Raw genomic sequence first — 24,819 nt, 5'->3', positions numbered from 1 at the left:
CATCATGCCAAATGTATGTTGATAGATTCATGTTCTTACAGATTGCAGTTCAAATTCATAATTTATAATTTTACAGTCTTACACTTATTTTTCTTCTATTACACCCTGTTTTTATAACCCACTTGTATGGAATCACCTATGAGGCTGATAAATATGTTTACATTTATTAGTATTCACTAAAATAAAGTATAATGATACTATATAGTCTATAGTATATTTTATGCTTCAAGCACTTTTTATAGCAGAAGCATTTTTCGTTTTAAACAATTCCATTTTTTAGGTTAGGTCTTTTTGTCAGTAAATTTTCACTGACATGTTGTGAACTCTTTGAACCCTTTGTACCCTTTGTATCATACTTGTTTTTCAAGCTCAACATACAAAAGAATTTCTCCAAGGCAAACCATAATGCTGTTTAAACAGTGCTATATGTTGCTTTTAAAAAAATTTTGCCACAGTCCAATTGAGTAGGTTGCTAAGGTTTATAGGACAAAGTGTTCAAGCAATGCATGTAAGATTGATAAGCAAGTTGCTTGATTTTTGGCTCAATTTGGGGATACTTAGCAACTTTTTGCTTAATAGAAAAATGTAAAGATGATTTGCTTGGTGCACTGTTTGAAACATTTACAAGAATTAAGAGATTTTTATGGCTTTTCTACTAATGCTTTATTTTATTCTAGATATGTAAACAATTTTATCTATAACGATAGACACAGTAGCACATCAACAATGGGAGTACAGTCCACATTGATTGACCTCAGCTCTCTCCATGCTTACGTCCATTCAACAGTGTCTGCGATAGAATACATCCACTTTGCTTTTCTGGTTGGTTGTGTTTATCTTTTGTACTACATAACACATGTTGTACACAAGCCAGAACTATATTGTACTGACAAAGAGGGGTTTAAAAGTAGAATTAAGGAATGTATTACAGAACTGAGCATCGATCAATGGCCTTTAATCTGGTGTTATAGTGCATTACCACAGACTATCCTGCATTCAGTGCTTGGACACACTCACAATTTAAATTTCAAAAGGTGATACTTTATAATTAAACTAAACAAGATAACTTTAACATCGAGTATGAAAACTTTTATTGTCGGGAGTTAGACAGTTATAGAAAATTGGTAGTCGGTGAGTTAGCGAGTTGCTACTATTGCCAGTGACCGATTCCAAATCCTACTGTCCATCTGTACAACTGTACATATGTAAAAAAGTTTTTATTTTTTTTATTTTACTATCTATATATTTTTTCTGTCTACATTTTCAACTTTATACTTTATCTGCTGGCAACATTGCTGCTTATTAGGCACTTTAGGTCATTTTTTTCCTTGTTGATATGATCATTTGAATTTAATACCACAACTGTCTAACTAGTTATTAAGGAAAAAACCATCAGTTTGGGCACCAAAATAAATGTATTTTGAAAAGTAGAAAAGTCTTGTTTAAAAGTATTTGCATAAAAAAAGTAACAACCTGAGTTTTAAAAATTGGTAGATATATAAAAAATAGTATTGTGAATAATATATGAAAAATTCAGACATGTCACATGATTAAAACGTGTATTTTATAGAACTATAAAAGATTTTAGCTCCTATCAATATGACAATAGAAACAGACCAGCACATATGTACACAAAAATGATATGTAAAAGCATCGAAAGGCAATTATAAAATAAAAATAAAGTTTTAAAAACAATTTAAATGTTTCAGATATGTCGTGTTATGAAAATGTGTATTTCAAAGACAACATATGTATTTTACAGACTAGCTCTTACTACAAGTATATATAAATTGATTATATATATATATATATATAATAAGCAGATATTCAGCAAGATAAAATCTGATATCCGTAATTATTCAGAACAACAAAACAACTTTTAAACATGTGTATGTCAAAACACAAAAAACATGTGGTGATTTAAACAGATCAGGTATTTCAAGGTTATAAATTTTAAAGATGCTTTAAAAACGCAATTCTGAATCACAATTCAAAACATATATTTCATGTCCAGCAGTATTGGACAAACCAAATGATATCGCCAGTATGTCTAAAAAAGACAGTAAAATAACTGGACAAAATAACAATTGAACAAAAAGTAAAATAGATCTCACACCAAGGAGAAATGGAGAATAAACGGTTAAACGGGGAGCATTCTGGCAACTATATATAGTTCAGCTACTTGGTCAGTCTGTTTATCATAAGATCTATCAAAAAGGAGAGTTTTTTATCTTAAAACGAACTCAAAACTTTTTTAATAATATTTAATGATACTCAATGTGGTACTAATGGTAGTTGGTCAATTAAGTGGTAGGCCTACACACGCGCAACAGCTATCCAGGCGTGTAATTCATCGCATGTGCTAAATATGCTCTTTAATTGCGTTAATACCTGGGAAAAAAAACGAAGAAGTTAAAAGAAGTTGATTTTCTAGAGCGTAGTTAATTTGCCGCTTACGGCAATGCATAAAGCATTTACTAATAAAAACTATATTTGAAAAATCAATCGTCTAACAGCTTCAGCTGTTTCATAAAAACAATTTATAACGACTTGTGGTTAAATTAAATTATTTTAAAAACAATTAAATGCCATGTTTTTTCTTCTGTTAAAAAAATGTTTGTACATTAAATGCTATGTTTTTTTGCGTATGTTTAATTAAATGCAAGGTTCAAATTAGCAATTCCCAATTTGCGAATCAAAATGCCATTTTTGCGAATCACTTTGCGAATATTTTTAAGTGGCGATAGAAATGCTTTTTTATATCGCATTTTAAAAGTTTAAGAACAAAGAATGGCGATGGAAAAGCTTTTTTAGATCGCATTTTAAAAGTTTTAAAACAAAGAACGGCAATTGAAAGGTTTTTTGATCGCATTTTAAGAACTTAATAACAAAGAATGGTAATTGATCTAAGGTGTTCCCAGGCCACATCTAGATGGTGGTTTACTTCGTTACAAAGTGCCGAAATTTTTGCGAACCGACCTTACTTTTCTAATTCGAACCCTGAAATGTGTGTTAAACATTTATTTTAAAATTCTTAACTGTATAAAAGAAGATGCTCCTAATAAATAAAAAATGACTCTAGGTTTTACCATCGTTACGAATAAAAGATAACATACATAGAAAGTATAAAATGGGGACAAGGTTGGGGGTAAATAGCACTACAAACAAAATGGCAAGCCATCGCAGTGAGTACAACGTCTCTTCGTTTACTGTTTAAATTTATTTATATGGTATTTACTTATTATAAATTACTTCCTACAATGTACCAAGGTGTTTTGTTAATATCTTTAGCACTTTTAGACCACTTACGGGACTGTTAGGAGTGAAATAAACAAATTTTTATATTGATATTTATAAACAATGCTTGAAGAAGAGGGCAGTTTGGTAAACCCTGTGTCAGTCAAAAACAATTAAAACAGCGACAAAAAAGTTGTGATCGCAAAATTTTGCTGTTGTAAATTTAGAATTCGATGGCAAAAGCTAAAAGCTGTCTTAAATTTAGAGGGCTGTGGTGTGGTCACAGTTACATAATAAATCTAACAAATATATTGTTTAAAAAAACAGAAGCATAAAAATCCAAAAAAGTCTCCTGGTTAAAAGTGCCATCATTAAACCTGTAATTATTGTCTTTTCCTTTCTGACACAATCTCATGCAAAAAAACTCTTCAGAAAAAACTTTTTTTTCAATCTTGGATTTGTTAACACTTATGCCCTAGTTCTTCTCTATAACATCTTGCGCTGTCTTAAGAAACCAATCAGAATTAGAGCGACCTTGAGCTATCCTTTTGTACTACGTCATAAGTTGGAGGATTCCTGAAAGCAGATAAGGAATTATATTCTGCTAGTTTTGCTGAAATCCAGTACCCTTTAATTTAAATAGAAGTCTTTCATTAGAAGTGAGTATGATTTAGTGTTGTAGTATGCCCAACGCAATTTCACACATCCTGTGTGCCAGCTGTTTTCGTTACAAAGTGCCGAAATTTTTGCGAACCGACTTTAATTTTCTAATTCGAACCGTGAAATGTGTGTTAAACATTTATTCTAAAATTCTTAACTCGTATAAAAGAAGATGCTCCTAATAAATAAAAAATGACTCTAGGTTTTACCATCGTTACGAATAAAAGATAACATACATAGAAAGTATAAAATGGGGACAAGGTTGGGGGTAAATAGCACTACAAACAAAATGGCAAGCCATCGCAGTGAGTACAACGTCTCTTCGTTTACTGTTTAAATTTATTTATATGGTATTTACTTATTATAAATTACTTCCTACAATGTACCAAGGTGTTTTGTTAATATCTTTAGCACTTTTAGACCACTTACGGGACTGTTAGGAGTGAAATAAACAAATTTTTATATTGATATTTATAAACAACGCTTGAAGAAGAGGGCAGTTTGGTAAACCCTGTGTCAGTCAAAAACAATTAAAACAGCGACAAAAAAGTTGTGATCGCAAAATTTTGCTGTTGTAAATTTAGAATTCGATGGCAAAAGCTAAAAGCTGTCTTAAATTTAGAGGGCTGTGGTGTGGTCACAGTTACATAATAAATCTAACAAATATATTGTTTAAAAAAACAGAAGCATAAAAATCCAAAAAAGTCTCCTGGTTAAAAGTGCCATCATTAAACCTGTAATTATTGTCTTTTCCTTTCTGACACAATCTCATGCAAAAAAACTCTTCAGAAAAAACTTTTTTTTCAATCTTGGATTTGTTAACACTTATGCCCTAGTTCTTCTCGATAACATCTTGCGCTGTCTTAAGAAACCAATCAGAATTAGAGCGACCTTGAGCTATCCTTTTGTACTACGTCGTAAGTTGGAGGATTCCTGAAAGCAGATAAGGAATTATATTCTGCTAGTTTTGCTGAAATCCAGTACCCTTTAATTTAAATAGAAGTCTTTCATTAGAAGTGAGTATGATTTAGTGTTGTAGTATGCCCAACGCAATTTCACAAATCCTGTGTGCCAGCTGTTTTTATAAGTAACCACAAGAGAACCAGCTGTTATTATTAATTTACTCCAGATAAGGCAGCAACAGCGGTACAAAGGTGTTGTGATTTTTATGCACAACACTTTATGACCTTAAACTACCAAATATGATTTTCTGATATTTTATGCTCTTGCGAACTAGCTACTTTTAAGTTCTTTTTAACGAGGCCCAATAAATGCATTTCGATTAATTTTCAAAAATATGAATAAAATTCGCAGAATTCGCAATAATTACCAAGTTAAGTTATTTATTTATTTATTTTGCCTAAAGGCAATAATGGAAACAAGGAAGAACAGAACGAAAATAGTGTTTTCAGGATTAAAGTTCATTATTTGAAATAAAATGTAACACGTTTCAAGGAAAAACGTTTATCGAAAGCATAACTTTTTTACTTGAACAGAAACCATGTGAGAAAAACAAATGTAAATTTTCTGCCGGATGCCCCAACGTTTCAAATTTTCTGCCGGATGCCCCGACGTTTCTTCACAACATTTATTAATTCATTCGAACTTTACTTTGTCTACCAAAAGAAAAAAATGTCTTGTTTTGCACCCTCCTTCGTATAGCGTTATATTTGGTTTACAAAACACGAATTGCAAAATGAATATCCTTCGGTCAAATACATAATCTGATTAAGCGAAATAATTTTTTAGGAAGTGTTGAAGGAAGTTTGTAATCGCTGTGAAAAATAAACTAAAATTTGATATGAATTTCTCAACAGTGGATACAATGGCAATAGAGGTATCTTTCACGCTCGATGACTTCAAACTGTGCAGTTTATTAATTTATTCAATTTATTCAAACTTTAACGTCTACCACAAAAATATCTCGTTTTGGACTCTCCCGCGTATAGTGTTTTTCGTTATATTTAGTTTACAATTCAGATATTAGTTCGTTATTCAAAATGTTAATTTTGTATTTGTTAATTCTTGCGTGTGGTTTTAAAAGCCTTCTTTCTCAACTGTTGCATAAAGCCCAAGTCACACCAGACATACACATTTTAGAAAAATGGGTCATGAACTGTTGTGTATATTATAAAATGTTTCACATTCGAAGCGGTAGTTGCGTTTATTTCGTTTGATCTATTTAACTGGTCGTTCTCTTGTTGTCACCTAAAAAGCTGCTGGTTCTCTGGTGGTTACTTAAAAATACAGGTGGTTCTCTGGTGGTTACTTCAAAATACTGCTGGTTACTGCTGGTTCCTACTTTTAGTATCTACGAGGAAATGCTTATGCAATAAAAGAAGTGTTAGAACCACTGATCTCTAAAAGATATCTATCCGAAAGCTCTGTTTGCTTTTGTTCTACTACATCTTGTACTAATGTTTCTATGATTCGAACTTTTTTTGGGGAGGGGAATAAAGTTTATTTTATCAATGAAATTTTTATATAGAAAGGAAATGTAAGAGTTTCTTAACCCTTTTAGTCCTGAGGGTTTTTTTTCTATTCCTGCGCAATGTTATCACAATTTTGCCATACCATACTTAAATTGTTCTAAATTGAGAAATTGTTATCCTTTTTGGCCCAAATTTTCACCCTTTTTTCATAAGACAATTTTCTACCAAAATTTGAAAAAAAATTATACATATGCATAATTATTTAAGGTCACATGATCAAAAATTACAGATATTTTTTTTTGAAAAATTATAAAAATCAAGGTCAACTCAACATAAAATAATTTCTAGTAATGATATGGAGCTAAAAATTCACCTATGATATACTCATACATAATAACAGGCTGTGGAAATTTTATGAATGTAGTGTAAGGCAAACTGCTTTTTTTTGGTCACATGTTATAACTGCTGGAAATCGGCTAAATAAAAGGAGCCCTGGATGTTCTTTAAAATTCAAAAGTAATTAATGGCAAAATATATAATTGCAGTAAGTAATAAGTACGGAACTACATTCCTTGTGTTTTTGTACAACACTTTGAATGTCAGTCTGACCTATTAGCTCATTTTGACCAGTGAGGTCAGCATTGAGTGGGGTGGAATTTAGATTTATTTCCTCCCCCAGGACTCTAATTCATCAACTGTTGGCACACAACTTTCTTTTTTGTACTCCCATTCATTACCTACATCACTTTTATCGTCATCACCTTTCCCTAAGTCAACCTCAGCATCACTATCATTCAATACAAATTCAAGAATTTCATCAATGTGTCTAAATTTTCTCGCCATTTTGAATTTCTGTAAAAATGCATTGCAAAATCTTATGGACTCGTGGTTTTATGCAAAATTTTACCCAATCTGTCTAGTTCATATAGCGTGTGGATCTGAGGGTATAAAATTGGCCCTTCATTCTTAAAATCATTAATCAAAACCCCCTCGGAGCGGAGGGCAAGGATTTTGAGCCCAAAAAAAAAACACCCACAGGTTGGAGGTCAAGGACTGAAAGGGTTAAGGCTAAATACAAGGATAATAGACTTTGTTTTGTTAATCATGATGTCACTATATCAGGGGATCGTTATATCAGGAGTCTACTGTATAAAAAAATTATAGCCTATGGAAAAGAGCCAATACTTCTTTTAACTTCGTCACGTTGAAATTTAGCAACTCTCAAACTCTCCCCTCAACAACTACCTGACTACCCAACTGCCTGACTCGAAATTTACCTATTCTCTTTAACAACAAAATTAAAAGCTGGCAGGCTTAAGAGCATTTGGTAGTTTACCTCAGAAATTTTGTTGATGCAAAAACTGAATTTTTAATCAAAGTAACAAATGCATTGTAGTATGCATGTTTCTTTTATTCTTTAAAGAACTTAAACTTATCATTAATTTTATTAGGGAGTATATTGAAACAAATGATGGTGGAAGTTTTACGCTAGACTGGTATGGTTTTGAGAAGAATAACAACACTGATGAAAAAACGCCAATAATTGTTGTTATACCTGGCGCCACTGGTAAGTATTAAAGTGTTTGGTTTGAATGTACTTAGTTATGATGTCACGTTTTGTCTTTGGTTCAGGGTTTACTGCCAACCTGGAAATCAGGGGAAAAAATAGGGGGCTGTCGGGGAATTTCGGAAAAAATAATGGAAAATGAAAGTGAGTCAGAAAATAAATTAAATATTCATTTGATATTCACTGTAGTTTTTAGGGCTCATTTCCAAATGCTTGTGTGCCCTAATGACAAAATTAGAGATTTTGTGTGAGTGGGCACACACGCTAACAAAAAAACTTGTGACTTTTTGTGCTATAATGAAAAAGGCTGTCAAATGAAAACGAGCTTTAGCAATCTAATAGAATGTATCTTTCATCCAGAATGTTGATGGTCATAAGCATTGAGCATTGATATGACGCACAGTATTTTTTTCCTCATTTCAGGTCATAGCCAAAAAAATTACATCCAACAGTGTCTAAAACAGCATAAAGATCTTAACTACAGGTAAGAGTAAGTTCTTGTTCCTGATGTTATGCATGTATTTATACATTTACATATTTTATGTTTTCAAAACCCCTTTTTTCTTTTAGATCTGTTGTGTTTAACAATAGAGGACTCGGTAACAACGTTAAACTCACAGTAAGTTTGCTAGCCCCTAGGTTCTTAGTGTTAGCAATTATTTTTTAAAAAGAATAACAGATCTGTCAATACGAAACAACAAAAGCAAAATGTTTGATGACTTTCGTTGTATCTGATTACAAAGCTTTGTTTTGCAGCACACTTTGTCCTGCGCATTAGAATATTTAAAAATTCATAAGGCGGTGTTATATGGTGTTCCCTTCTGCACATCATTAAAATAAATGTAAATATTTCTAATAAATTGTACAGCTTTTAAATTGACTTGTAAGAGTGAACTGGAAAATTAACATCACAAACATTAAATGCCTCTAAAAGAGAAATAATGTGTATTGTACAGATTAATGTGTTTTTACTTACACTCTTGCGCAGAATCAATAAAATGGACCAATCAACATGGGTTATCTACAAAGTTAAAACAGAACAAAATAAGGACGTCCATAAAGGCCCGAATACACAGAACAATTTTGTAGATCAATTTTGGAAAGTATTTTTCTTTGGAATATTGTTGAAAAAATACACGCAAAAATTTTTTTCAATTTTTAAATTTATGTAATATTTTTGTATACATACACTATACAATATAAAGAATAATCTGAATTATAACATCAGCATGAGTGACAAGGAAGAAGAAGAAAATTTGTGCTCCTTAATCTTTTCCAGCATTTTTAATCTTTCACATGAAAGAAAAGTTAGAAAAAAAAGAACTGTAGGGGTGAAAGATTGGCCTCATCACAGAAATGAAAGGAAAGCATATAATACAATTCCTTGCCTTGCGGCTTGATATGATATAAACTTACTTCGTAATAAAAAAATTATCTGACATTATTTTTTAGTCGCGTTTCTCTTCACTACTATTTACCTTTTACATGCATAAAAACATTTAAAATAAATGAAATGCTGAGTGTGAGTTTCGAAAAAAGTGAGCGGCTTGTGGTTTTCTTTGAAATAATACTGTTGTGACGAAAAATTGATCTAATAAAATTAAATCAGTTTGATTTTATTAGATCAATTTTTGAATATTGATTTGTGTTTTCACCTTATTTTAGTATTATGTGACTCATAAATATATATTTATGAGTGTTTAAATGCACACATATATAGATCTGCTTCCTACAGTTCGTTATTGCCCATAGTTAGTTTACCATCTACCTATGTGCCTTTTCTGGCCAGCAGTATATATTTTGGTCAGCAGTCTTGCTAGTATTTAAGCTGCAGTTAGTTGCCTCATGGTTTTCCTTTTTAGTTCTAGCAGTTTTTCTTATGCTTATGTCTGCTGATTATGAATCCACTTATATCTAATCAATCATTTTGCAATCAAACCAATCTTTGGCTAATTAAACATGAATTTATCACCTATATGGATGCTGTTATATTTTATCTCACCTACTCAAACGCCAGAGGACTCAGAAAATGAAGATTCAACTTCACAAACCTTCCAATCTGCTGCAATGTCTGTCGCTCTTGTGGAATCGTCCACACTCAAAAAAAAACGTATCCCAAAATCTCCTGGCTGCAAGGAACTTCTGGCTCTACACGACTTTTGTATTCCCAGTCGTCACTGTCCAGGTCATCGTTCTAGCGCTACCAACACTGTCACATCAGCTGCTTTGACACTTTCCTCAACTATATAATCCAATGTCTTCAATCCAAAGATCTTTGCCTCTGCAGTCTCACCTGGCCACATCAAACAAATCTTCTTCGGCGTCTCAGCTAGCTGCTCTTCGAAATCAGCTGGCTGTCTTAGAACAGGAAGAGCTATCCCTAAGGGAAAATTTACAAACAGAAGAGCAACACCTTCTCAATCAGATTGCTGCTCGACAATCAGAATTAGCTAGGCTTCGCTCAGCTTCTTCCAGAAATGCCCACCCAGCACAAATTTTAAGCACTTCGCCGTTGCAGCAAACTGTCAATCAAACCAATCGTGTTCAAGACAATCTCCACCCTTCACCTCTTGACGTACAACCGCCATCTTGTTTTTCTTCCTTGCTTGCTCCGCAACAGTCCACCAATTTGTTGACCAATCGCACTGTCTCATCACAACAACAAACACGCTCCCTATCGGATGTTATTTGCCAGCAAGAAGACCGTTGTTCAGAATTGTTTCTGCACCCTGCACTTTCTTTCAACACTGGCAATGGTTCTGGCAATGGTCGTATTGTCGATTCTGTGTCTCATCTTCGTCCTGTGGAGCAGGAGAAAGTTATTTCTGGTTCGCAAACTACGCTAATGTTGGCCATTGGTAATAAAAAGCCAAGACTGGAATTTCTTTCCATGGAACAATATAACATAGCTAATTTGAGAATTTTTTATGAATTATTGTCTTCCGCCAGATTGCCAACCTCGTCCGATTTACGTGACTATTTGTCTTATTCCATTAAGATCTTAGAGTTGGCTAGAAAGTATATCTGGGAGTCTGTGCTGAAGTATGACGATGAATATCGAATTCTTCAGCACACTTATGGCTATCCATGGAGCTTTGACAATAACCATTTGCATGAAGTGATGCTTATACCTCGTTGGGCTTGCCCTCCTGTCTCTAACCCTTCCAGCGCCTTAAATAAGGGAAATTCAGGTTCACCTGCCTCAGGATTGTCTTCGGGGTTTCCTACACATACTTCTTCAGGTGTGGATATATGTCGTAATTTTAACCGCCAAAAAGGTTGCCAGAAAACACAACGTAAATTTACCCACGTCTGGCTTGTGTCAAACCTCATTTTTGACAAAACCACAATTCTAAGAAACCCTCAGAATTTCGCACTCCTTAATGTTGACTTATGGACCAATGAACTGACTGAAGACCCAGATCGTGACTTCCTCCTTGATGGAATTCACTGTGGTTTTCAACTTCTTCCCAAGGACTCTGATTTATTGCCTGCCGAAATGAATAACTACTTTTCTGTTACCAGTCCTACAGCTCATATGAAAGTAGAAGCTAGTCTGCTGGATGAACTTAAAACTGGTAACTATATTCTTACTCAATGTGAACCTACCATTGTCAGTGCTCTTGCGGCTGTCCCCAAACCTGACTCTGAAGAGTTACGCATTATACATGAGTGTTCCATGCCAGTTGGAAAGGGTGTCAATGTTAATCTTCCATTCTAAGCGATTACTAATAAGAATTAATTGGTGGTGGGGTTTACTTGTGTTGAACCAATCTTGCTGGTGAAATCATTGTGTTTATAATAGTGGTATATATTGTGTTGTGTGTAAATCAATCGGGTTTATTTGGTGTTGCGTTATTAGGAGAACTGTGAAGATAACCTACAGGTTAGTCATACACATATTGCAAGTTTAACAAATGGTAGCAGAGGAATAAAATTGCAAAGTATCATAGAGAAATGTCGAAAAGTTGGGTACCCCCGCCATCATTGAATACAGAGTCCAGTTACAAAGACTGGAAAAAAGAAGTTCAAATATGGCAAGCACTCACAGAACTAAAGGCGGAAAAACAAGGGCCAGCTATATTCATGGGTTTGAAAGGAAAAGCTAAAGAAGCAGTATTAGAATTGGAAATTTAACAAATCAGTGCCACAACTGGGGTAAAAGCTATTACTGACAGATTGGACAAATTTACTTAAAGGATGAAAATCAAACTGCGTACCTGGCATATGAAACCTTTGAAAAATTTAAACGACCCTCTGAGATGAGCATGAATGATTACCTTATAGAGTTTGAACGATTATATCACAAAATACAAGTTCACCATATGGAAATTCCTGATGGAGTTTTGGCATACAGAGTTTTACAAAGCGCTAATCTTACACCAGAGTAGCAACAGTTGGCTAGAGCAACTATAAATGAATTACGCTATGATTCAATGGTATTACAGTTAAAGAAAATATTTGGTGATACTGTGGCCTTATCTGTGTCAAATGATGCTGTAAAGATAGAGCGTGTTTTCAGGCAAGTGCAGATTCTACGGAGCAGAATTACTTCACTAAAAGAGGTGGATATCAGCGTTGAAGGTTTAAAAGAGGAAGGGCTGCAGCACCAAATCAAAGATATGGATGGAGGAAAACCAGATCCAGTAACAGAGTAATGAATCCGCTTGATGAATTTGGATTTATTTCAAAGTGCAATATTTGTAAGTCCATTTATCACTGGGCTGTGAAGTGTCCCCATTCTTATGAGAATCAGCAGTCTGAAGATGTAAAGAAGGAAGAGAGTCGTTCAAAAGTTACATTTTTTTTTAAAATTAAAGAAAGTGAAATGCAATCCCTTGTTGGTGAAACTTTGTCATGTGCAGTTTTAGACTGTGGTTGTACCAAAACAGTCTGTGGTAAGAATTGGTACCAATGTTTCATTGATAATATTGATAGTGATAAACTGCCAGAAGAGTATCCAGGTGGAACAAGATTTAAATTTGGAGATAGCGAAACAGTTTGTTCCATAGTAATCTTACCTGTACTCATTGGTTCAAAAGAGGTTAATCTAGAAACAGAAGTTGTACCCAATGAAATACTTTTGCTTTTGAGTCAAACATCTATGAGAAAAGCAGATGCAGTTTTTAGCAACGATACTGTTAAAATGTTTGGAGAATTCCATCCTTTAAAATTTACCACCACAGGTCACTGTTGCATACCTTTAAACAACAACAGAATAGACTTAGATGAAAAGAATTATGACCATTTGCTTCCTCAAGTTGCCTTTGTATGCGCAAGTGAAAAATCCAAAAAAACAAGATCGTCAAACTTCATCATCAGTTCTGTCATCCAAGTGCTGAGAAATTAAAATAAGTATAGAAAACCAAGACCACGTCCTATTTTGGCTTACCAATGTCGTCCGAATTCAATCAGTGTGTGGTTTTAGATTTGTGCAACTTTCATAATCATTATGGTTTATTCATATCATAGATACTTTTACAAGATTTTCATCTTCAAAGTTAACAAAGACAAAAGATAATGATGTGATAACAGACATTATCTTTGAAATTTGGTTAGCAAGATTTGGTCAACCAAGAAAGTTTCTGGCTGACAATGGAGGAGAATTTGTCAATAAAGTGTATGAAGAAATGTGTGAGCAATTTAACATAGAGTTTTCCACAACAGCAGCCGAAAGTCCTTGGTCGAATAGCTATGTGAGCGACACAATGGTATCATTAAGGAAATGCTGAGTAAGATTATAGAGGATACGAAATGTACACCTAATCGAGCACTTTTCTGGGCTATTAGTGCCAAGAATTCTTTATCAAACAACAATGGATTTTCACCAAACTAGCTTGTTTTTGGTAAAAACTAAGACTATCCCTGCATCCTCACTGATCAGTTACCAGCCATGAATGATACAGTTTCAAGTAAGACTATGGCCCATAACCTTGCTGTGATGCATGCATCACGAAGAACATTCATAGCAGCAGAATCTTTTAAAAGAATACGCAGAGCATTGCGGCATAATGTCCAGTGTTACAATGATGTGCAGTTTGTAACTGGAGATAAAGTCTTTTATAAAAGAAAAGGCAGCGAAAAATGGCATGGACCAGGCACTGTAATTGGACAAGAAAATAAACAATTACTTGTCAAGCATGGTGGAAGTTATGTGAGAGTCCACATTTGTCGGTTGCAAAAGGTAAATCAAGTAGTACATTCACAGAAACCATCACAAGACTCTGAAAAGAGCCCAGAAGTAACAACTATGCAGTTGGATAACTGTGTTTCACCGGAAGACGAAAACGAATCATCTATCAGCTAACTCCAGACAGTGAGTGGATTAAAGGATTAGTTCACAGCAGAGCAGGTAAAGTAAGTAGAAAGGGAAAAGAAGGCAGGCAATATGGCAGCTGTTTAAATGTGCAAAATGAAGACACAGGTGAAATTAATTGGTTAGATTTCAACCACCCTCTGCTACCATTTGTTAAACTCGCAATATGTGTATGACTAACCTGTAGGTGATCTTCACAGTTCTCCTAATAACGCAACACCAAATAAACCCAATTGATTTACACACAACACAATATATACCACTATTATAAACACAATGATTTCACCAGCAAGATTGGTTCAACACAAGTAAACCCCACCACCAATTAATTGCCAAAAACAAACATCAAGAACTCTCACATGAAGAGCAACCTAAGTTTCGATGTATTTGTGGTCAATTAAATTGGGTATCTTCACAATCAAGGCCAGATATTTCTTTTGATGTTTGTCAGTTAAGCACAAAGTTAAACCGTGCAAATGTTGGTGATGTTATGAGAGCTAATAAATTGGTAAAGAAGTTGAAATTGGATCCTGATATTTGCCTAAAATTTTGGAAGTTGAAACCTTTATTACAATTAATCTTGTACGCTGACGCCTCATTTGGAAATTTACGTGACGGAAGCTCTCAAAGTGGAATTTTTGTTTTTCTTAAAGGTGTTGAGAACACCATGACACCTATCACATGGCAGTCAAAAAAGATTAAGAGAGTTGTGCGTAGCACACTTGCAGCAGAAACCTTAGCACTTGTTAATGGTATTGATGCATGTATCTGGGTGAAAAATGTAATAATGGAAATTGTGAAGACAGATCTGTATCTTGTGCTACACAGATAACAAATCTTTGTATGAAGCTGCATATTCAACAAAAGCTTTAGAAGATAAGCGATTAAGAGTTGACATGGCTTCTCTCAGACAGAGCATCAATCAAAAGGAAGTTATATTGAAGTGGATTCCCACCAAACATCAGTTAGCAGATGTGTTAACAAAGCAAGGAGCAAATAGCACACTTCTACTGAATGTGCTACAAAATGGTCATGATGAGTATTAGTGACCAATCAAATGTTGTGTTTTCAAAATATTTTATTATAAAGTTTTTTTTGAGTTTTATTTTTCAGAATTCATTGCTGAAACACCACTTAGCACTTGGCATCACACAACTAAGGACCCAAGAAAGAATAGTCTTCGGTAATTGTTTGATCAAGACTTGTATAGTAGAGGGCATTGGTGAAAAGCAAATTTCTCCCCAGGACCACTATACTAAGCGAGTAGGAGTCGCTATAAATTCCTCCCATAGCAGCATAAACTGAACAACGTGCAGAAAAGAAAATAGAGGGAGATTGTTAATCTTCCATTCTAGGCGATTACTAATAAGAATTAATTGGTGGTTGGGTTTGCATGTGTTGAACCAATCTTGCTGGTGAATTCATTGTGTTTATAATAGTGGTATATATTGTGTTGTGTGTAAATCAATTGGGTTTATTTGGTGTTGCGTTATTAGGAGAACTGTGAAGATAACCTACAGGTTAGTCATACACATATTGCGAGTTTAACAGTCAATACGTACATTGATATTGAAAAACAAAAATTTCAAACTATCGATGATGCCTGTGCTATGATCAAACAGGGATATTTTATGGCCAAGGTTGATCTATGCTGTGCATATCGGTCAGTGCCTGTTCATCAATCAAACTATGCTCCGCTTGGTTTTCTGGAAGCACTCGATACTCATATCTTGTCGATACTTGACTTCCTTTTGGAGGTCGAAGTGCTCCTGGAATATTTCATCGCCTTACACAATCTGTTCGTCATATGATGCTAAGACAAGGTTTTCCTCTAGTTATTGTCTACCTAGATGATTTCCTGGTTATTGGCAGAACACATACTGAATGTTATGAGGCCTATAACACACTCTGTAAATTACTTGTTGCACTAGGGTTTCAGCTTAGCCCTGCTAAGTTGTTTCCTCCATGCCAGCAACTTACTTTTCTTGGAATTCTGCTTGACACTGTGTCACTTACCCTTTCTCTCTCACCTGCTAAACTAGATGCATTGATGGAAGTAGTGTCACATTTTTTAACCAAGCAGAGAGCCTCTAAGAAAGAGTTGCAACGCTAAATTGGGCTTGTAAAGTCGTGTATGGTGGTAGAACGTTCTTGAGACGTGTCCTGGATCTGATGAACACCTTGTCTTCCCCTGCCTCGAAGTGTCGCTTGACGCTCGAATTTTACAGGGATATAGCTTGGTGGGATCAGTTCTTGGGTGTGTTTAATGGACAATGCGATTTCTATGACCAAAGACCTATTACCAGTCTGCAAACTGATGCTTGCTCTGACGCTGTTGGTGCCTTTTTTGAGGGTGATTGGTTCTATTCTCATCTATAGGTAGACCATTCCCCTCTTGCCTCTTTGCATATTAATTTTAAGGAAGCCCTGTGTGTAGTTCTTTCTGCTATTCTCTGGGCTCCCACTTGGAAGAACAAAACTATTCATGTCTTGTGCGATAATACTGCTGCTGTTGCTTAATAAAGGCACTACCCATCACCCTGTTATGATGGACTATTTACGTCAGTTGTTTTGGTTATCGGCTACCTTCAATTTTTGTTTGAAGGCTTTCCATTCCTTGCCGACGACATATCACGTCTTCATTCAAGACAACACTTATTATCATTTTTGCACTTTTTGCAGCTGAACTCACTGACTTCAGTCTGTGATTTGGTTGCCTTCAATCATATGTCTGCCTATTCTTATTTTTTTTTCATTGGCAAGTATACCATCTGTGGTAGCTAATTTTTGTATTCTCCTTTCTCTAGAGTTGCCCCCCCCCCCCTTTGTTTCGGAGTTGGTGCACGACGTTTTCCTTTTTCGGCAAGCCACCTATGCTGAGAATACAAAAAAGAGCTATCGCACACATCGCAAGGCCTATGAATTTTTTTGCAGCCAGATGTCTTCACCACTTGTACCTGCCTCCACAGATTTTTTATGCCTATATATTGCCCATTTGGCTAGGTTTTTATTACCACAATCAGTTTGTATGTATCTAAAATTTATTGGCCTTCTACATCTTGAGATGGAGTATGCTAATCCTCTAACCAACAATTGGACACTATCAACAGTTTTAAAAGGTATGAAGCGTATGCTTGGTGTTCCTGCCAAGCCACGTCTTCCTATTACCACTGCACTTCTTTTTGGTATTCATTCTCGCCTTAACCTAAATTGTAGCTTTCATGCTTCATTTTGGGCTGTTTGTTTAGTTTCATTTTTTGGTCTGTTCCATAAATCACATTTATTGTTAGCATCTTCTACTCTATTTAATCCGCTCAAACAACTAGTTCGGTCTGATTTTACTTTTCATGACGACCATATTCTCGTTCTAGTTAGATGGAGTAAGACCATCCAACTGGGACAGCGCACAATTGCTGTTCCACTGGTTGCTATTCCTTCTTCTCCTCTTTGTCCAGTTCTGGCTATTTTGCATGCTTTTTCTCTTACTCCAGGTGTTCTGCCTTATGCTCAAGCCTTTTGTTGGCGCAAATCCTCGATGCTACCCAACACTGTATTGACATATCAGACTTTCATGTCCTTTATAAAAAAAGTTTTCACAGAGTTAGGGTGTTCTACCTCCCAATATGGTACCCACTCGTTTCGCCGTGGTGGTGCTACCTTTGCTTTAGAGGCAGGTGTTCCCCTGGATATCATATATTTATTTGGGGGACTGGAAATCTGACAGTTGTTTCTCCACCTTCACATGCCCCTTGCTCAGTTTTCTGCCCAACGAGTTATGGCATCACACCTTGCGTGACATATTTTATTTTATTTTCTACTACTACTTTGGATTTGGAGTTATGTTTTCACATATTTTACGTTGTGAGCTATGCTATGTATATATATATATATATATATATATATATATATATATATATATATATATATATATATATATATATATATATATATATATATATATATATATATATATATATATATATATATATATATATATATATATATATATATATATATATATATATATATATATATATATATATATATATATATATATATATATATATATATATTGTTCACGCTTATTAATATTATATAGAGATGTGTTATTACCTTGGCTTTGTTGTTGCTTATATTATATATGTGTTCTACTTTCATTTCATGCTTGTATATATTTTCAACTATTACTAAATAAATATAAATATAAATTTTTCTATAATAGGTTTAAGGAAGAAATAAATGCAGAATTAATGTTTGTGAATTTGCGTTGTATTTTCAAATTTAAATTTACATTTTTCAAGCAAGGACAAGCATTCAATCTTTTTTTTTTGGTGTTTTAGCTTATACCGACTTCTTTTTAATTCTTCTTTGTAAATTCAGTATAAAATTTAGGATATAAAGCAAAGCAGTGGCTATTTAAGATTCTTTAATTTAGGAATTTCAAAAAATGTTGTTGTACACAATTCTTGAACTTATTATTTGTAAACTTTAAATTTGCAAAATAAATGTAAATTTAAAAACATAAATATTTATTATAGAGTCCTTTGTTCAGTTGTGTGACAAAAGGTGATGATACAGAACAAACACTTCACACTGTGGCAAACCGTTATCCTTCCACACCCATCATGGTGGTTGCATTTTCTATTGGAGCGTGAGTAAAAAAATATCGATGCTGAATATGAAAATTTTTAGATGATAGAACCCATCACATTTTGCAAATAAAAATTTTTTGTAACTAACCATAAATGTATTTTAGGCTAAAAATGCAATAAAAAAGTATATTTTCGCAAGGTTTGGACTAAGACGTTTGGAGAAGTTTGTGTTTCATTATTTTTAGTATTTAGTATTTCTGCTTCAATGTTTTAAATAAAAAAATTAAAGCCTCACTTTAAAATAACAACATATGCACTGGGTGATGTTTATGACTTTCATGTTGAAACTCTGGAAATTTGCTTTATTGGGCTGCAAGTTTTATAAGTGGCTGGAAAGGCAGAAACTTTACACAAAACACAGTCCAATTTAGCATGCTGATAAAAAAAAGACCTTTTTGCAATACCGTTCCGCGGAATATATATACCAAAATACCAAATAACATGAAAACGAGATTAGTTATGAGCAAATTTTCAGTTTGCAGCGAAGTAGTGCAGATATGGTTTGTTTAGTTGCAATATTTGGAAAATTAGTTTGTCATACAGATTGTTATTACCATTTGGTTATAATATGGGATGATAGTATGTATCATTGGGCCGTTCTAATGTTTTTGTTTATTATTCTTGGTGTTAAATGAGCTAGGTATTAGCTAGCTTTGAATATGATATGAGTAGCTAGCTAGTTGGCTTGCTGACTTGTTCCAAACAAACGTGAAATTTCAAGCTGTTTACAAAAATTAGTGATGTTGCTGGCATATATCTTGTGGATCCAGTTATTGACTGTAGTTTAGTTTTTAAACAACATCTGTGAAAATAACATAAGTAGGGCTTACTGATAACAGTGTGGTTTTAAAGTAGTAGTTGAGTTGACCTTGTGGGTGCCTTAACTCGTTTATTTTTTTTCTAAGTAAGGGCAGTTTTTGAAGTATTTATAACTCTCATTTTACACATTTGTGATTTCAGAATTAGGATATTAATTTGACTTGGTGGGGGGAGTTGGAATTTAAACTTTCGTTCGAATGTTCTTGCTCATTTGCGTCACATTTTAAGCCTCTCGTAAATTTTATTTGGTAAAAAAATTATTTAAAATTCCAAAAAAAAGGTTGACAAAAGGAATGATATCTTAATTCTTAAATTTTGTATTCAGACAGTTACCATCTTGGTATTTTGACAGAAGGAGTGCGATAGTTACGTAATCACAACAGCCGATAGTTTGAAAATATTACTTTTAGATATCGTTTTACGAAACAAATAATGAAAAATTATTTGTTGATCACTCATGCGGCTAAGATATAGAGCTGCAACCCTCCAGCCCTCATTATTCTTATGTTGAAATCTCTTTATTGTCCCCACCCCTTTTCTCCAAAGTAAATGTTAATTTTCTCTAGTACTCCAGGTTTTTGCAGTGCGTCTGTTAGCATCAGTCAAGCGGATTCAGTATTCAACATTGATTTTGGGGGGGGGGGGGGGGGGGAATGGAGTGTTCAAAATGAAATTCACAATATGTTTTTCCAGGGTTGTAGCTTAGCGCTGGCTACTTTGGCTAGCTACCAGCAAGTTAATTTTAATTTTTTGAACTGATCAGAGTAATATGAAGTGCCATTGAACATTAGTAAACTGTATGTTTTTTTTAGTTTTAAATTTACTTGGAAACAGTAAAATAAAAATGTATCCACATTCTAAAAACGTGGCTAGGTTTTAGGTTTAGCTAGCTAACATATACCAAAAGATACGCCCTTAAAATTTGTAATATTGGAACTTTTTGTCACACTATCACTACAAATACCCTCTATATTAATATGTTAACTACCATTATTTGAAACTGCCAGTTAAAAGCTGTAGAAGTCAACATTTTGTTGATACATTCTTCAAACTTGCATGTTAACAACCAGCATCCCGAAATTTGCTCATAACTAATCTTGTTTCCATGTTATTATGCATTTTTGCATGCATATTTCGCGGAAGCAAGTGGATATAGGTCTATTAACATTGTATTTGATGTATTCTTTTCACTCTATTTTTAGAAAGTTTAGGAACAATTCATTTTTGTTAATAAAAAAGATTTAAATATTTCGGTAAAGTTAATATATGCAAATTAGTCAGGATTTGCGAAGTTTTTAAAAAAATTTGTAAATTTCTTAAAAACTAATTCTTTACTTTAGATATTTCCAGAATATTTTTAAATCCCCGTTTTTTTATTGTTGTTTATTTTAGTTGCATATTTATAAACTATCTTGCTCGCAAAGGAAAAGACATCCCCAACAACCTCATTGCTGCCTATATCCTGTCAGTGCCATGGAATTCGTTTGAATCCAAACAGAATTTGTCGGAATTTTGGAACAAACTTACAATTAATAACCACATGACGGGTGAGCTCATGGCGCTTGTTAAAGGGTAGGTTGCCTTCGAGTAAATGCTTGTGAGATTTGGTAAGAATTGTAAATTGTTGAGCTGACATTAAGCAATGACATTGAATAGTCAAAACATAAAATTCTAGATTCAGATGGTTTTGAAGTCCTTTATAGTATGGTACAATAAATTTATAATTTGGGATACCATATTAGAAAATAAATAGTCCTTTCAATAATGTCATCTTTTGGCGTGGATCATAGCATATTATGTTTTTGTTTCTCTTTAGAAATTATGAGATGTTTGCAGAAACACAACACGAACTTCCAATCAATTTGGATAGTGTTCTAAAGGTAAAGTGATTTTAAGAAGTTTCTCATTAGTTTAATTGTAAATGTTTGAAATTGAAAAATAGAAACTAGTTTATGATAACATTTGGTTATTTTTTGGTGAGGGTGGGTGTGGAACGGTAAAAGTGCAGTAGTCGCAGTTTCTGCAATGTCTGAAGCTCCAGGAAATCTAGAAAATAGTCCACGCTGACGTAGCAAGAATTATCACACAGTTACGCATCTATAACCTGAGATCCTAAGTCCGCTGTGGACACTGACAAGTACAAAGCGCGTATGTCTGATATAAGAAGGCGGTAAATAATTGCTTGTGGGTACGACCTTAAAAATGTATATTCCAATTTTTTGAACAAAAGTGTAGTAATTAAGTGAAATTAAAAGTAGAAGTATAACTTTTTCTCTGAAAGTAAATCTACATTACAAGTCCCTAATTTGTAAGAGCCAAAAAAATATAGCCCACTCATGCAACGACTGGAAGAAGATACTCCTGTAAAGCTGTCTATAAACCTTTTTCTTTATAGTGTGATACAATATGGGATTTCGACGATCGCTACACATGCCCCATGTTTGGCTACAAAGATCACATGGTGTTTTATGCTGACGCATCGTTGGACTCTCTTCCACTTGAAAATATTTGTATTCCGGTTTTGAATCTAAATGCAGATGATGATCCCTTATGCCGAAAACGGGGTAAGTTAGTACGTTTTGGGGTGAGGTTTGGCCGGCAAAACCAAAATGAGGTATTGGGCGAAATCTATAAAACATGGTTTCCAATCGGCGATACAGTAGACGTCCGTTAATTCAAATGCCGCTTAATTCGAACTTTCCGTTATTTCGAACAAATTTCCAAGTCCCTTGAGTTTGGTTTAATAAAGTCTTATATTTTGAGCTGCTTAATTCGAATTTCGCTAATTCGAACAATTTTTTAATCCCAAGGCTGCATTATGCTCGGTAATGCGAAATTTTGTGTATCGATAAATAAAATCTTATGGAAAAATAAAAAATGTTTTCATTTTTATTCATTTTTATTGCATCAATAGTGGCAATATTTCTTTCAATTTATCAATTAAATTGGCATTTCCAATAAAATGAAGTTTACAAGGAATTTGGAGGCCTTTCCTATCGCCAAGCTAACAACGTTAAAAAAAATTTTAAAAGTTGTAGTAAAGTTGTAATAAAGTTACCTTTTAACGTTTATTAAAAAATTCTTGTTTGTTCTGAACTTCCGATAATCCGAACATTCGTTAATTCAAACAAATAATTTAGTCCCTTGCGTGTTCGAATTAACGGTTAGGATTATTTTCTTCTAACGGAAACTTGCGCTAGTAAGAACTGGTTAAGAACTACTTCTTTTTGATAGTTAGCCCCATACATTAAAGGATGCCAATAATCAGGAATGTTTTTTTGGACTGACATAAAATTATGCAATATTTATATATTCTGACGATATTTATGGTTTGCAGAAATGAAGTAGCAAAGGTTTTTCTATTAAACAGTTTATTTATATTTACTGCTGCTGTTTTAAAAAGTGCGACGAGCAAAAAACAGCATTTATGATGAAATTATAAAATCATGCTTTTTACACCTACTTACACAGCCGCTTTTCTTTGAAGTCCACTTTGCAATTGAGGAATTTGGCAGCGCTAGTTTTATGACTAGTTTGAATGCTGGAAATTATTTGACCGCTAAGCGCTAGTTAGCGGTGATTAGTGCCTAGTGTAAACCGTGCTTACTTGTCGTTTCATAGTCACTCCAAAAATCTTTTAATTTTCTATCGACCAGTGTTTGATATTGCCTCTTCAAAATTAAAAGTATAACGCTAAGGTAAATAAGAATAAGGTAAAAATATTCAACCAAAAGTTTATGCCGAAAATACCATATGATTCCTAATCTGCATCTCGCTGACATATTTATTTTATTCATGCAGCTATTCCCTTCAAAAAGATTTTACAGAATCCCCGTATAGCTGTAATCACGACAAAATATGGTGGCCATATGGCGTGGTTGGAGGGCTTCTTTATGACGCCCAAACGTTTACACCATCGTGTGTTTCAGCAGTACGCAAGTATGATATTCAGTGAGAAGAATACCGACAGATCAGAAATCAGGACGAGGCCATATAACTTAACGATTGGATGAGCGCATTTGTTGGAAATGTAAAGCGTAGTAAATTGAACTCTTTCGAGTCAAAAACCCTTATAGTGCTATATTTTTGTTTAAATGGCTTAATATGTATTTTTTACAGGAAAGGGAGTTTTGTTATATTTTAGTATTTTTGTATTTTTTATATTTTGTTTTAATATGACAGTCTTCAGTAAGAATACTTTTAAAATCGCACAAAATCATGTTTTTATATTTCATGCTGAGAAATATAAGGTTTTTCTTTGTTCTGTGTGTTGTCGTAGGTTTTTCTTTGTGTAAATAGTTTTTTGTTTTACGTGTTTTTTAGTTCCGCGCCCCGTCTCATGTTTTTTCTTTGTGTTCTATTTTATTTTGGGTGTTTCAACGTTTTGTGAACGTTTTTAAATAGTATTTTGCATACCTCGCTTGTATACAATTGAGAATTTTCGCGTATGTTCCACTTATTTATATTTTTTAACAGAATTTTTGCAAGATTTGAGATTTTTATTTACGTATTTATAGTTTTTTAGGGAACGTATATATAACGATCTACGTACACACTCACTAAACTATTTTTCTATCATTATATGTATTTATTTGTAGTGTGTGCTTACATATTTATTCAAAAAATTTTGACGCACTTTTTTATAGGGGTTGCCACATTTCTCAAATTTCAAAGATTTACTTCAGAATGTCTGCTCAAATATGGTTTGGCACTCGTTTTTTTGTTTTCAAAATGCATAGAGACGCTACGTGGCTATAGTAATAATTAGTTCTTCACTCGTGGCATTACCTTTTAAATCTCCACAAATATTCTCAGTTTATTTAGAAAAATATGAAAATCTCCTCAAACCTCAAATTTACCTCTATAAAAAGACCCAGCTGTTATGGAGTCAGCAGAAAAAACATTTGTTTGTTAAAATTATTTATTATATTTATACATTGCTTTGCATACTTTTATAGTGTATTCCTGTGGATTCGTTTCTAATCTCTTTTTAGTGAGCTCTGATAAATTTTGTTCTGTTAAAGGTCATCGGTTATTATTTCTTTGTTGTTGTTTTTTTCGTATTTTATTGTATTTATGAGCTAGTATCAACATTTTTTTTTAAAAAACAAAGGATTAAAATATGGATAGTACCAA

The 24,819-nt window shown here is 33.8% G+C and overlaps 2 protein-coding genes across 2 annotated transcripts in view; both read left to right on the top strand.

Annotated features, from left to right (window-relative positions):
• LOC130647171 (uncharacterized) overlaps positions 1-24,819 on the top strand; it is a 103,878-nt gene that overhangs the window by 46,913 nt on the left and 32,146 nt on the right. The window lies entirely within an intron of this gene.
• Positions 143-24,819, top strand: LOC130647164 (phospholipase ABHD3-like). The gene is made up of 9 exons (XM_057452926.1): positions 143-1,034; positions 7,781-7,896; positions 8,320-8,380; positions 8,467-8,515; positions 18,751-18,863; positions 21,076-21,255; positions 21,500-21,563; positions 22,079-22,247; positions 23,485-24,819. Exons 1-9 carry the CDS (start codon positions 592-594, stop codon positions 23,694-23,696), a joined length of 1,407 nt encoding a protein of 468 aa, XP_057308909.1. The 5' UTR covers positions 143-591; the 3' UTR covers positions 23,697-24,819.

The sequence above is a fragment of the Hydractinia symbiolongicarpus genome, chromosome 6 (genome assembly GCF_029227915.1).
Source record: "Hydractinia symbiolongicarpus strain clone_291-10 chromosome 6, HSymV2.1, whole genome shotgun sequence".
NCBI lineage: Eukaryota > Metazoa > Cnidaria > Hydrozoa > Anthoathecata > Hydractiniidae > Hydractinia > Hydractinia symbiolongicarpus.
The sequence above is the reverse complement of the archived record's forward strand: the minus strand, read 5'-3'. Positions and strand labels throughout refer to the sequence as shown.

Coding starts and splice junctions, on each gene's coding strand:
- LOC130647164 (XM_057452926.1), top strand. CDS start 592: ATGATTTGCTTGGTGCACTGTTTGAAACATTTACAAGAATTAAGAGAT. Junction 21,256..21,499: donor CTCATGGCGCTTGTTAAAGG/GTAGGTTGCCTT, acceptor GTTTCTCTTTAG/AAATTATGAGATGTTTGCAG. Junction 21,564..22,078: donor ATTTGGATAGTGTTCTAAAG/GTAAAGTGATTT, acceptor TTTTCTTTATAG/TGTGATACAATATGGGATTT.